At 44.8% G+C, this 14,642-nt stretch overlaps 1 protein-coding gene across 3 annotated transcripts in view; it reads left to right on the top strand.

The window, feature by feature from the left end:
* The window catches only part of SPHKAP (SPHK1 interactor, AKAP domain containing), a 343,766-nt gene that overhangs the window by 319,181 nt on the left and 9,943 nt on the right, over nucleotides 1-14,642 (top strand). For 2 of the 3 annotated variants that reach the window (XM_088466497.1, XM_088466507.1), the window contains exons 7-9: nucleotides 1,204-4,678; nucleotides 12,931-13,107; nucleotides 13,607-13,696. In XM_088466497.1, coding sequence (XP_088322623.1) covers nucleotides 1,204-4,678; nucleotides 12,931-13,107; nucleotides 13,607-13,696 — 3,742 coding nt within the window. The remainder of the gene's footprint in view (nucleotides 1-1,203; nucleotides 4,679-12,930; nucleotides 13,108-13,606; nucleotides 13,697-14,642) is intronic. The other variant, XM_088466516.1, reaches the window with a different exon arrangement.

Raw genomic sequence — 14,642 nt, forward strand, 5'->3', positions numbered from 1 at the left:
GGCACATGTGCATTGTTCCCCAATGTTAATGCATCATTTTGGGGGTGTCAGGCTGAATTCCCCTATTCTGACAACACTTTCCGTCTGTTCTGTCTTCGCGGGTTGACGTTTTCACGTCTTTGGAATTGAATACGGCGAATAGCAGGGACACGCACGATAAGTTTCCGCGTCCAAAAGATGCGAAAAGTCAGCCAGGCAGAACTTTATCGCGGACGCAAAACACGATCTGATTTGTTCTCTACCAACTTGGCAGGACTCGACTGGTGGTCAGACCACTCCTGATGGTACACCACGGCAGCCGACTGTGGACAACCCCCGATGGGGTGCATAGAATTGCAGTAGTTTTGGCAACTTTTTGAGTAATGCACCCCCAATGAGTAGTTCCGAACAGAAAGTTCAAATTATTGCTGCATCTTTTTGGTTTAGAGCTCCTTTAAGTCTCTGGACAACACAACTTGAATAAATCATTAGTCAAATGGAAGATTTGTAATGTGCTGCTGGGCTTTTTAATATCCCTGCATCTGGCGACTCACAAAGATGGGGTTTTGAGGCAATAACTGGCCAACAAACCAGCCAGTAAAGTCTTGTTAACGTAAGTTCTTTCCAAATGACCAAATTTAAGAATTTGTAATCCAACTTAGGTGCCAATATAAGATGTGTATTTAGCACTAAAGTTGGGTTGAACGTAGGTTGGGGTATAACATGTCAGGAACTTCGGATCATCACGAGATCTAATAAGTCTGTATGAGTAAAGTCTCATGAAAATTTTTTTTTTGTTTTGTTTTTGTGTATTTTACCATTGCCACAAATTTAAAAGGAAATAAAAATAAACAAAAAAGATTTAAAAAATCTAAAACTGACTTTGGTAAACTAGTACAAAGTTATCATCATGACTTCGGCCCATAATAAATATATTTGGTCTCTGCTTTTCATGATTTTAGTCTAACATAATGGGGCACATATTTCAGACACCTTTCATGGGGCCCAAAACCGTCTAGTTCATCTCTATATGTAAATTCCAGTGTTCCTTTAATGTATACATTACATTATTGATTCTAGAGTAACTAAAAGTGAATTTGGATACAGTACTAACTATAGGAAGACAGATAGTTGAAGCCAGAATCAGTATGAAAGGTATTACTCACTAGTCGTAATATACGCATAAAAACTGTATGACTCATTTTTTTTCACTTTTCATTTCAGAGTCTCCTGATGAGATTAAGAAAGTGAAAAGAAAAGGAACTGAAAGCTCTCAGAACAAAAGGAGTCAAGGGACAAATCTTAAAAAAGATGAACCAGTTGTGAATCTTGAGAATTGGAGAGAGTTAGAGAGAAGCTGTGCAGCGAGGAGACCTTCTCTGGTGGGGCACGGCTTTGATGAAACTATTGAGTGTAAAATTGAGAGAAGAAAACACGTTGGAGAACTGTGTAGGAGTGAAATATATGTTGAGCAGGCTGTAGAAAGCCATATCCTGCCTGACAAAGTGTGTGAGGGTGATGACTGTGCAGACTCCTTTGAAGACCCTGCAACCACAGGCCAGTATGCAACAAACTTGGCTGAGTGTGTGCTACAGGATGCATTTATTAGGCTATCACAGTCCGACAACTCTTTCGCCAAGGAGGCTGCAGTGTCTATCTCAGCCAGTGACTCTGGAGTCATTTGCAAAGGAGGTTCTCCTGCAGCATCCCGCTCATGGAATGAACTTCCAAAAATTGTTATCGTTCAGAGTCCAGACAGCTGTGACAGCCCAACAGAGTGGATCGAGGAGTCTCATTGGCCTGAACAGGAGAGCCCTACTAATGTTTCTGACCACTGGACAGATGAGGAGGCATCTCCTGGCTTCACACAAAGTACATTAGAAGTTGCTTTAGCATGTGCAGCATCAGTAATAGGCACAATCTCCAGTTCTCAGCCTTCACAGCAAATTAAAGTGGAACAAGATGATAACATGGACTCAGAAGAGAAAGACATTGCTGGGAAACCCATCACCGAAATTGTAGGATTTCCGGGGGCTGTAGTGGGGACAGAATTTTCAGTGCCATCTGCTTTGTGTGAAATGACTCGGGTGGCAAGTGCAGTTGCTGTTTGTGGCCTTAGTGAACAAAAGCAAGGCCACTACCCGGCCACATCCAATGGGCTTTTGGTAGCAGCGGATGCTTCAACAGCTGTGGCTTTACATTGTAGCATAGCATTGGGAAGCAGCATGGAAAAACTGAAAGACAACATTGCAAAAGCATTGCTCAGAGAAGCGGCTGTAGTATTGACTAGTCCATGCACATATAGGAATTTAGAAGAATTTATTGACTCCATCAATGAAAAAATCCTGAGTAGTGTAAGCTCTTGTAAACTGGCCCATGTGGGCGACGTTGTTAATGATGACCTAGCTCATAACTTATCGGATACAATACTGAGACATTCGGCTGAGGAAGCCATCCAACGGTTGAAGAATGCAGAGGGCCAGCATTGCTCCAGTACACAAAGTGATTTTGTCTCGACTACTACCGAGCTTCTTTTCAACGTGATGCATTTCACTTGTAAGAAGATGAGTGATCTTGTGCAAAGTGGAGACTTGCCTTCTAATTCTCTGGCTGACAATCCTAACACTGCAGATCCAGCGAAAAGACAGGTTGAAGATTTGCCTGACATGACAATAGCTCACAGGGCATCTGGCCAGTGGAATGAAAGTCAGCTAGCCAATTTGTACAGTGGCAGTATTGAGGAAAAACCTGAACTAATTTCACACAAACTATCACAAAATGAAGCAACAGAAGCCAACACGCTACCAGCGGTAACAAAAGCAACTTGCAGTAAACAGTGCCTAAAAAGGGAACGCTACAAACGTCACCACAATGAGCACAGAGCTTTCCTAGCCATGGAAAGCACTGCCACGGAAGATGAGTGCAAGTTTTATGTGCTAGACAAAGAATCCATAGACCGGAGTTTGAATTCAGGGAGTCACGAAAATCTCAGCTGGGAGCCTAATATGTCCAAAGATTTCACTTTAAGTTCATCATTGGGGAGTAGCTATAAGTTGCTTTCTACTCAAGCTGTTCTTCCACTGAAACAACCCATCAGTAATTACTGCCTAACAGACTTTGCAGATGATTTAGCCGAAACGGTTGTTTCTATGGCCACCGAAATAGCTGCTATATGTTTGGAGAACTCCAATGGAAGGCAGCCATGGTTTTGTGCATGGGCAAAGAGCAGTGAGTGCTTGCTGACACCTTGCAGGACAGTAAAAAGGAAAAAAGAGGCCTCTTCGGGTGGGTCAGTTGTTAGAAGGCACAGGCCACCACGCCTCAGTGAGATAAAGAAGAAGACGGATGAGCACCCAGAGCTTAAAGAAAGGCTGATGAACAGAGTGGTGGATGAGTCCATGAACCTTGAGGATGCTCAAGACTCTTTTAATGCATTTGCCAATGAAGTGGCCTCCAAAATAATGAATCTAACAGAGTCATCAGTAGCAGACTCTCTGTGGCAGGGACAAAACTTGTCACGGAACAGATTACACTGCGACAGATGGAGCAGAGGCAAAGCATCCAGTTATGAAAGCATCCCCGAGGAAGACCTTGATGCCAAAAGTCTTCTCAACACGCTTGGTCCTGGATACATGCTAGGACCATTCAGCAGGACCAGCTCTGTGTCCAAACAATCTAGCTGTGAAAGTATCACGGATGAATTTTCTAGGTTTATGGTGAATCAAATGGAAAACGAGGGAAGAGAATTTGAACTGTTATTGGACTATTATGCTGGGAAAAATGCAAATAGTATTCTGAATTCTGCATTGCAGCAAGTGTCTAGGAGAAACAGCCACTTGAACGTGAAACCTAGTTGTCTGTCCAAGCAGTCTAGCACAGAGAGTATAACAGAAGAGTTCTACCGGTACATGTTGAAGGAAATAGACAAGGAAAGTAAGGATATGTATTCCAGCAGAAATACTGCAGAATGGACAAGTAAGTTAATGCCTCCCTCACCGCGCACCCCTTTCTGCTTCCGACAATCTTCCATGCCCTGTAACCGATCATCCAGTGCACGTTTAACTGTAAATGCTCCGATCAAAGCAAACTCTCTGGATGGATTTTCAAGGAATGGATCTCGGGATTTCCTCAACATTCAACCTGCAAGTGCTATCTCTTCCACAAATCTCTGTAAGTCAGACTCCTGCCTATACCAAAGGTGCCAGACTAACCAAGCTACAGATATGTTAATATATGAAACCTGGTCCAACTCCATTGAGGCACTAATGCGTAAGAATAAAATTTTAGTTGACAGAACTGATAGCGTAGATGCAGAATCCTCACCAAAGGGTTCCCCAGCACATGTAGACACTTACGCTAACAAGTTGGCTGTGGACATCGTTCAGAGTGGAAAATCTCTAATAGTCCTACATCAAGATTCACTTGAGAGCACAAATAAGGGAAGCTTTAATAACCATAATATTTCACAAAGTCATTGCAAACTTATGGACAATCAAGAAATTTTAACGGTGAGAAGATCCACATCTGTTCACCAGACTGCTTCTTCCACTGGACATATGGAAGTACCCCTGATACAGATTGAAACAGACCAAAGGGAAGAGACCGAGGAAGAGGACAAAGGAAATGTTCTTGAGGTCACCATTCTTGAAGATGTTTCAAAACAAAGTGAGGAGAGAAGCATCACACATGTTGGAGCCAGGTACTAGTGCTATGTATGACATAAAAAGACATGTCCCATTTAGGATCAAAACATGTCATTTTCAATAGATTTTTAGTCCCCAGACCTGCTGCAAATCCTGTAATCTAATTTATAGCTGTGTTATTAGTTACCAGGTGCAAATATGAAAATATCAGGGTTTGGTGTGTGGTGTCTACTCTAGAAAAGAGAATTGAATTATTGAGCTGTAATTATACTGGTTTGAGGATCCCTGAAAATAACATTGATGAGTAAACATACTGTATGTATCAAGCAGTGAAAATAGTGGACAAGTGGAGAAGTTGCCCATAGCAACCAGCTTTGAGGTAAAATGTATCAAGTAAATTCTATAAAATTATAGATAGAAGCTCGGGCTGCGGCTGCGTTCTCTTTTGCAGCCCCGAAGCCACATTGGCCATATTTTGAGAAAGTTACAAGGGAGACTTTGCACCAGACAGGGGAGACTCGTGTAGCTGATGTAGTCACCGGTGGTGCGGGAATGGTGGAGTGATCGGATCCACCAGTGCAGTTGAGTATTGCTCAGATATGCAAAGTGGGCGTCACAGGGTTTGCGCAGTACATCGCACGGAAGTACACAATGCTCAAACTGACATTTGCATATTTTCGCACTTGCGAATCAGTGAGAAATAGCAGCCGTGCATGAACTGTGTGCAGCATACTTGTAGACTTCAGTTAAAGCCCCTTGAAGGAATTTACAGTAGGGGTGGGGCTACATGTCATTATGGCCCCGCTCCACTGCTCAAAGTTGTGATTTGCAGCATTTTACAGCAGGAGACAGAGCTGAGCTAGGATGATACAATTAAATCCGAATCACGTCATCCAACTTCTGGGACATCCACTTCAGTCAGACTGCCAACTCTGACCCGTATTCAATTAGACGCAAAAAGTCGAGATCCACGAAAAAGTATCGCCGATTCGCCTCTGAGTAGCAGGAGAAAAGAAGTGCAAAATTTTTGTTTTGGGGTGCAAAGGTGGGGAAACCACTCAGAACCCTTGGGACAGCCCCCCAAAGGACAAGTGTGCCAAAAAAAAATTCCAGAAAAAACTTAAGTACACCCCAAAAAAGTACTTCGAATTTGGGGGGGTGAAAAAGTGTAAAGTCGGGGAAAGAGTTTGCAAACTAGCGAAATAAGATTCTGGGGGTGCTCTAAGAAGGGGTCAAGTGTGTTTGCGATTACAGGTGCTTTTATGAGGGAGGAATTTGATTTTTTTTTTTTAAATTCACTTTAGAGACATTAAAAGATGCTTGCACCCATTTTCAGGTACCCCATATTTGCCAGGACTACTTATTTTCTCCAAAAAATTACTGCTTTATGCAATTCTTTACCACTTTTGCAAAGACGTTAATTAGAGGCAATTGTACCAACTTAAGTACCCCAAACAGTTTTATTAGGGCTAATCGGGCACTACTATATTGATCCCCAATGTTTCTGCATCTTTTTCGGGGGTACAGGCTGATTTCCCAGAATCTGACACCACTTTCCACCTGTTCTGACTTCGCATGTCACCATTTTTGCTTGTGTTTAAATTGATTTGGGCGAATAGCGGGGACACGCACGATAAGTTTCCGGGGCTAAAATACGCAATGTAGGCGAAAAGTCCGGCATGCAAAAAATTATCGCAGGTGTGAAACTAATTGAATACCGCCCTCTATCGGGAGGCCAGGAGAGTTTCCTAATTCGGGACTCTCCCAAGTATAGCACAGGTGTACCTAATAAATTGGCCCCTGAGTGTACTAGTGCTACAGTAGGTACTTGGACATGCACAACAAAATAAAAATAATATCAAGCACAAATGAGAAATTGCATTTTTCACTTCTCCAAGATAAGTCTAATAAAGGAAAACTTCTGCACACTACACTCTATTTGCAATTACCCATTTTTCCACATTTTGAAATTGCATGAAGTTTTTGATTTCAACACTGTGTAGATCAGATAAGTGGAATAAAACATTTTAAGTTGCATTCTTCAAGCATTAAGTAGTGTGTTTTTCTTTACTGGTAGTAGTACTTGTAGCACTTTCTGAATAATTAAATACTCATTAATGCTGGCCACAAATACATTCATTTGTTCAGCCAGTCTAGTCATGGGCTTGAGGTCATCCTAAACTATCAAAACCCTAAAAGAATAGATCTGATTGGTTTGGATTTCATTAAGCAGAATGGAAAACCAGACTGGCCAGTCATTGATACATGTTTGATTTCGTTATCAGACCGGAATGGGTATGTAATGCCAGCTGTCCGGATGTCTCCTGTCACAATACCGACAGCGGCATCCTGATGGTTGGTATCCCGTATACTTACCCCTCCCCCCCTAACTGTCCTTTCTTGTAGCCTAACCGTTCCCGTTAATGCCTCAATATAACCCCCCCTAACCTAACCCTCCCCCTTATGTGCCTAACCCTAACTGCCCCCCCCCCAGTGGTGCCTAAGCCTCCCCCTAGGGGTGCCTAACCATAACCCCCCCGAAAACTGAACCCCGCTATGCTCCCTAAACTTAACCCTCCCCCCCCCCGCCCGCGGCTAATGCTAAGGGCGCCCCAAACTTACCTCGTTTGGTCTGGTGTTCCGGCGTCGGGATTAAGATAGGCATTGGTATTTTGATGCCTATCTTAAGTCCCTTGTCTGGATTTCAGTGTAGGTATTGAGACCGGCGGCATCGTGGTCACCAGTCTCATAACTACATCCCATCAGACCATGCAGTGGTAAGAAGGTGTGTGCAGATGCTTCTGATTGCAATGTGATTTTACTAGTTTATTCATAGCTGTGGAAGTTGCAGTTCTGAACAAATTACCTACAGATTTGAATGCATTGTAATACCATAAATTACATTGTGTGTTACTAACATAAAAGGGCTATTCATTTATTATGAAAAGCCCATCTCTCAGCTCCCTTGCCCCTCCAAACTTCCCGAGAAGTTCACACAACTTATTCCACTTTAATTTGGCTGTTGTTCCAAACACTCTACAGAGACTGCACTGACTATGGTGGTCAATGATTTTTTTCACTGCTAAATGTAATGGCTTATACTTCTAATTTTCCTGGACCCCTCTGCTGAATTTGACACTGTCCACTTTTTGTCATTGGCCACTCTCTTCTAATACAAATACTACAATCACTAGGTCTGCAAGACACTTTCCTAGCCTGGTTCTCATTATACTTATTAAATTGCTTTTTCAGTGATCATCAACTCTCACCCACACTCATCACCTGCTCCTATTCAGTGTTACATGACTTTTTTGGGGTTGCACCCTCTCTGTGGAATGCCCTCCCTCGCAGAGCAAAACTTTCTGTTAGCCTCCAAACCTTCAAATATGTGCCCTGAAAATGCACCATTTCATGCAAGCTTATCAAATTCCAGAACCAACCACATAACCTCTATTAGCTATTCTACCTAATTACATCCCCTCTATACAGTCCATACATATGTACTCTTTCTATACTCACACATCCGCTGACCCTTGGCCCACATTGCTGTGTGAATGAATAATGTAGCCCACGATAACCCCTGCAATATGGCTGGATCGATATAAAATACAGTATGTTGCACTTACCCTCATGTATCAAACTCCTGTTATTTTATAAATGGTAAGCTTGGGAGCAGTGCTCTCTTAGCTCTCTCTGTAATTACCCAGGGGCCTATTCATTAAACGGAAAAAATCTCTGGAGATAATTAGCTTTAGAACTCTCATGGAGTTCTAGCTAATTATAGGTGGAATCCATCATTCCACCTCTCCATAAGTATCTATTCCGAAAAGCTGTCATTTTTTGCGATGACAGCTTTTCGGGAAATAGATACTTTTCCCTGCCTACACTACCTTATTGCATCTGGAAACAGAGCTGCGCATGCGCTGTTACATCTGTAAAACCAGCACATGTGCAGCACTGCCTACAGATGCGTTAAGTTTCGTACTAAACTAAAGTTTTTGACTAAACTTTCTTGTGCTCTGCTGGGGAGCACACATGTCCGACCAGCCTCCGGAGCCTGAGGACGGAGCAGAGCGCCGGAGGGACTCGTCGGGGGACCTGCACACGCGGATACAGTTAAGTTTCACCTGCTATTCGCCACCTCACAGTGGCGAATAGTAACTGCATCAAATTCCGAAAATTGATAATTTTCGGAATTTGATGAATACCACAATTTCCACATCCCCATACTAATGTATGGGGAGTGTGGAAATTAACGCAGGGGAACTTAGCAAGGAGATATCTGTGATATCTCCTGTGCTAAGTGGCTACATGAATACCAAAATAATGTTATTTAAGGAAAATGTCCTTAAAAACGTTATTTTAGTGTTGATGAATAGGCCCCATTTGTGGCTTCTCATTGGCTCTCCCAAGCCCACATCCTTCCCTCAGAGACTGAGCGTGAGCAGGCGGGGCTGTAAAACTCCGATCCCTAGTGTACAGTGCTGGCTTACATTGCTTTCTTCATATTATATGACTTTCCGGGGAACAATAATGCTAATAGGAAAAAGAGGTGATATCTTGTAGTAAACAACCAGACATTTGCTTTCATTTGCTTAAATTCACCAGAGGCATGCAAGCTGGTCAGATTACACACCATTTTAAAAATGACAGCAATCGGTGCTCAATCATTAATTTTAAAGGGATGGCTTTTGCTCCATTCAACTGTATTTTATATGGGGAAAACATTAATAAATGCAGATAAATCAATGTAATAGATCATTTTAAATGTACAGCTAAGATAAATAGAACCCTGAAGTCCAAATCATATCATGACGGGATGGCCCGACGGTCAGAATCCCAACACCGCCATCCCAACAGGGTTAGGATACCGACGCTTGGCATTAGGTATCCTAACCCTCGCCCTCTCTCTACCCTTACCCTCCCTCCCTGGTGCCTGAACCTAGCTTCTCCCCTAGAGCCTAAAACTAACCTCCCTTTCTCTGCATCCTAAACCTAACCCTCCCCCCCAGTGCCTAACCCCCCCCCCCAAACCCCGCTACTTACCTTTCGGATTTATGCGGTCGGGATGCAGGAGCCGGGATTCTGACAGGTGCCGGCATTCTGACCGCCGGAATCCCCGTGGTCGGGATATTGACTGCATCCCTGTCATGACATACAAAAATGATAATGAAAAAGCAGTGTTTAAGGGTCTATTTATCATCACTTAATTTCTACAAAAGCAGTTGAAAATGAACATTTTCACCTGCAATTGTAGAAATTAAGTGTCTGGGCCAATCATCAAGAAGGTAAATCTCCTGCTTACCTTCCTCTCCCAGTATGGCCCGCTGTCCCCATACACTAGTATGGGGACAGGAATTCATCAAGTTCCAAAAATACAATATTTCCCTTTCGGATCCCTCCACACCTGTCTGGCTCCTTCCGCCGGACACTGGGGCTTTTGTGCCCCCTGCATGACCTGTACGTCACACATGCGCACTAGTGTCACTTGTGTTTGGAGCAGTGAAGCGCTTCGGGGAGACAGCTGATTTTCGGATCAGTGATGAATTGCTCTGGCGCTTGCGTCGACTTAGTATGTTAATTATCAGGGTCCATTCAAACCCCGATAATTAACATAATAAATAGACCCCTAAAAGTGAAGTTAAATTCAAGTAAGAGTTTATTTTTGATAATAGCCAATACTTTGAGGTGGGCAATGCCCCTACTTAGCTACTTGTTAAATATCACGTGCGGGAGAGCCTGAAGGGCACGTTCAGCTGGACAGAGCAGGGGCATGACATTGCAAATTGCATCATTATGGCCCTGCCGTGCAATGTAGAGATTTCTAACACTGTGTATCAGTGGGTGTGACCATGTGATGTGTTTAAACGAGAAGTGCACCAACAAGACTTTGGGACATTTGAGAGTCTCCAAGACATTCCAGGAGAATAGGCAAGTGTGGCAGTGTCTGTTCAAACAGGCCTAGAAATACAACCTGGGGTGGTCACCTTTATATAACCTGTCTGGAAAAGCACAGTACTGACTACAACCTAATAAACCAGAGTTTGGCAACACGGTTCCAATATAGATGTCTGGAGTCAGGGCTTAATGATTTGGGGACAGAGTATCATGTTTGGGAGGTGTAGTTTTAATGTTTCTGGGCATGGCCTCAGTGGCTCAATACTGGGGGCTAAAATGGGTGTTAAATTGTTCAGATCTCAATAAAATTAGCTGGTACAGTGGTACTTTAAAAATTAAGCGTTAACTGAATTTCCGCATGGTTCACAATGACACTTTGGGGGAGATGCATTAAGCCTTGGAGAGTGATAAAGTACCAACCAATCAGCTCCTATCTGTAAACTAACAGTTAGGAGCTGATTGGTTGGTACTTTATCACTCTCCAAGTCTTATAGTGCATCTCCCTACCTTAGTACTTGATTGAGGTTATTCCAAGTTTCAAACTGGGGTATCTGCCAAATCTTTCAATGTTATCTTTAATCGGTCAGTGCATGTGACTACCTGGTATCTTTCTACTGGGTAATGTACTTACAAGTACATCTATCCAGTAAGTCAACATAGTAAGGGGAGATGTATCACCTTGGAGTGATAGAGCCAAAAGCACTCCAGGGCTTGTGGCAGACGAGACCCTACCGCAAGGGTCTCGTCGCAAGCCCGATGGTCGCGATGGTCTTGACCATCGCGACCATCATTTTGGCCGCTCGTTATAGCTGTGGGTGGTCACCCACAGCCAGGGGCTGGCTGGCAACTTTTCGCCTGGGGGGCAAATGCATGCAGGCGGCCCTGGCAGAGGAGTAGCGTGTAGCCAGGGTGTCCGAAGAATATGCGTGCTACGGCGCCCCCCCCCAAGTGTTCCAGGGAGGAGGCGGGTCCATATGGGATTAATGTAAGGTCGTTGTGCCCATATGCAGTGCCCCCGTGTGCCACAGGAGAGAACACCCTTATGCAGGCCTCCAGTAGTGCCCCCAGTAGTAGTCCCCCCCTTTGTAGTGCCCCCAGTAGTAGTAGCCCCCCCCCTTTGTAGTGCCTCCAGTAGTAGTAGTCCCCCCCTTTGCAGTGCCCCCTGTAGTAGTAGTCCCCCCATTGTAGTGCCCCCATTAGTAGTAGTCCCCCCCTTGTAGTGCCCCCAGTAGTAGTAGTCCCCCCCTGTAGTGCTCCCAGTAGTAGTCCCCCCCTTGTAGTGATCCCAGTAGTAGTAGTCCCCCCCTTGTAGTGTCCCCAGTAGTAGTAGTCCCCAGTAGTAGTAGTCCCCCACCCCCCTTGTAGTGCCCCCAGTAGTAGTAGTAGTAGTCCCCTTATAGTGCCCCCAGTAGTAGTAGTCCTCAGTAGTAGTAGTCCCTTCCCCCTTGTAGTGCCCCCAGTAGTAGTAGTCCCTCACCCCCCTTGTAGTGTCCCCAGTAGTAGTAGTCCCCAGTAGTAGTAGTCCCTCACCCCCCTTGTAGTGTCCCCAGTAGTAGTAGTCCCCAGTAGTAGTAGTCCCCCACCCCCCTTGTAGTGCCCCCAGTAGTAGTCCCCTTATAGTGCCCCCAGTAGTAGTAGTCCCCAGTAGCAGTAGTCCCGTCCCCCTTGTAGTGCCCCCAGTAGTGCCAGACCCGCCCCCCCAGTAGACACACATAATATAAAAAACAAAATAAAAATAAAAAACACCTGAATCCCCGCTCCCGCCGCCGCCATCTGCTCCTCCGTCTGTCCTCCCAGGCCGGGCCGCTCTGCATTATGGGAGAGACGTCATATGACATCATGACGTCTCTCCCATTGCCCACTGCGGGAGCCGGAAGATGGAGCGGCTCCCGCAGTGGGCGCAGCAGCAGCAGCTAATGAGAGTCTGACAGACTCTCACAACAAACACACAGCTGCCAGAGCCGGCGGCTGTGTGTTTGTCAGTGTAGCGCTGACCGAACTCCGTCCGGTCAGCGCTACACACACGGTGCAGTCTGTGTCACAGTGACACAGACTGCACCGGCCCGCGGCCCGCATGACGCTGCGGCCTGGGGGGCACATGGCACACTGCCCCCCGGCCCAGCCCGCCACTGCCCACAGCTATGCGAGCGGCCAGGAGGCCACTCTTAAATTCAAAGGGACGGCCCTGATTCAGAGCGAGCGCTCTGTCAGAGCGTCCGGCTCTGAATCAGGGCCACAGCCTGTAACATGTTAGTTAAAAGCTGGTTGGTACTTTATCTCTCTCCAAGGTTTGATACATCTCCCCTAATGTTGTTGTGACCAAGTTGTGTTTCATTAAATTATGATTAAACGTCTGTGAATTGCACTGCGGCTCATTGCACTATTAACATACAATTATTTTTCAAACCAGGTCACCGCAAACAAAGCAGGTAACTGGGTGCTTTCCAAAGGTGACGCCAAGGCCTGAGCTCCCTACTCCTCTGAGCAGCAGTGAGGATAGCACGGGCAGCTGGTCACAGCTTGTAAATGAGGAGGAAACCCCAGAGGATGCCAGTAGCTTCCTGCAGCTGAGTGAGCGATCTACAAGGTGATGAGGGCTGTCTGACTCATACAGAGTACTGTGTAGAGTATTAGGAGGAGATGTATTATTGTTGCCACTTACCCATAACATTAGATTCTAGCTATAATTTATTTAGTACATTCTATAATTTAGCGATAATCTGATTGGTCGCTGTGGAAAACGCCTGCCCTTGTCCTCTTTAGAAGGTTTAATAAATATCTTGTTGCTGGTATGACATAAAGAGGCTCAGCAGGCAGAATAAAATATATAGTTGACATAAATAAAGTAAGTGTATAGTTCAGTAAGTATATATGAGGTGCTGGATAGGCCTCAATAGAGCGCAATGCAACGTTACTCTGTGTACCTTTATACTAGTAATATACTGGCTTAGCAGAATGTTTTGTGGTTTGTGCCAACCTTCCGCAGAAATGATCAGAATTAGGTCTTCTGAGGGTGCGGATAATGTATTTATATATAGTGAACGTCTCATGTACAAAAATCCTGAAATCTGCATTCTCCAAAACAGTAATGGCAACTGCAGCACAACCAGTAGTATAGGCGTCATAGACCTGGAGGCCTTTATGGAAGTTATTCTGCCGGGTCCGATACCGGACATGTGAGTATACATGTACAACATGTATAGCCTTCTTTGTTTTGTTTTCTGTGAGACATTGTTGGGTCATTTCAATTAGGAGCAATGCACGGACAATACCGGTGATTGTGCCATTGTGACAGCACTCTACATTGTGCATTTTAGATTGCAGCACCATAGGGTGCTTGTACATCACACCAGAACAAGTGATTTGGGATTGCTTCTAATTAAGTTTCCCCCTAGTTGGGTAGATAATATACAGCGTCAAATAATCTGTGCTGGCCAGAGCCACAAAAGCTTTGTGGAAGCCTGATATTGGTGGCTGTGTCAGTGAGAGTGTTCACACACTGTTGGGCTCTGTTAATGACGGTGGCACATGCTGAGGGGGTGTGGCTGCACCTTTATGGGGCTTCGATGGGGCTTTATGGGGCTTCCCCAGCAAGTCCAGACCCCAACATAGGCACAGGTACTATGTACCCTCCCCTCTCTGGCCACTGGTGAAGTGTGGGTATCTGGATTATAAATCTCTATCAATGTCCCACTCCATTCTACTGCTACCCCTTTCACATCGCAAAGACACATAGGCAGCAACACTGCAGACAACAGCAGAGGCAGCATTCCGGCAGTCTGAAAGAGGTTAATACCACTACTATCATTACAGTGATGGATAATTGGAGTGATGAAGAAGTGAACTGTACACTATGCTGCCAGAAGTTGCATCATCCTCTCACTGGCTGAATCAAATAGCAGCAAATCACACACACTCATGAACTTAGGGCTACACAGTGCTAATCCATAAGCCATGATTCCTTTTGTGATCTTATCTTTGTGAGCCTGAAAAAGTCAATTTTTAAGGACATCTATAGGATTTTACAGGGCTGACCACGGTTCAGTGTGAACAGGGCCAACCCGGGAATAACCTTGGTTGAAGGTGCAGTGTGAAAGGGTTCTTACCCGGGTCGCAGCCGGG

This window comes from Taudactylus pleione, unplaced genomic scaffold (assembly GCF_031769625.1).
Source record: "Taudactylus pleione unplaced genomic scaffold, aTauple2 ptg000066l, whole genome shotgun sequence".
Classification (NCBI taxonomy): domain Eukaryota; kingdom Metazoa; phylum Chordata; class Amphibia; order Anura; family Myobatrachidae; genus Taudactylus; species Taudactylus pleione.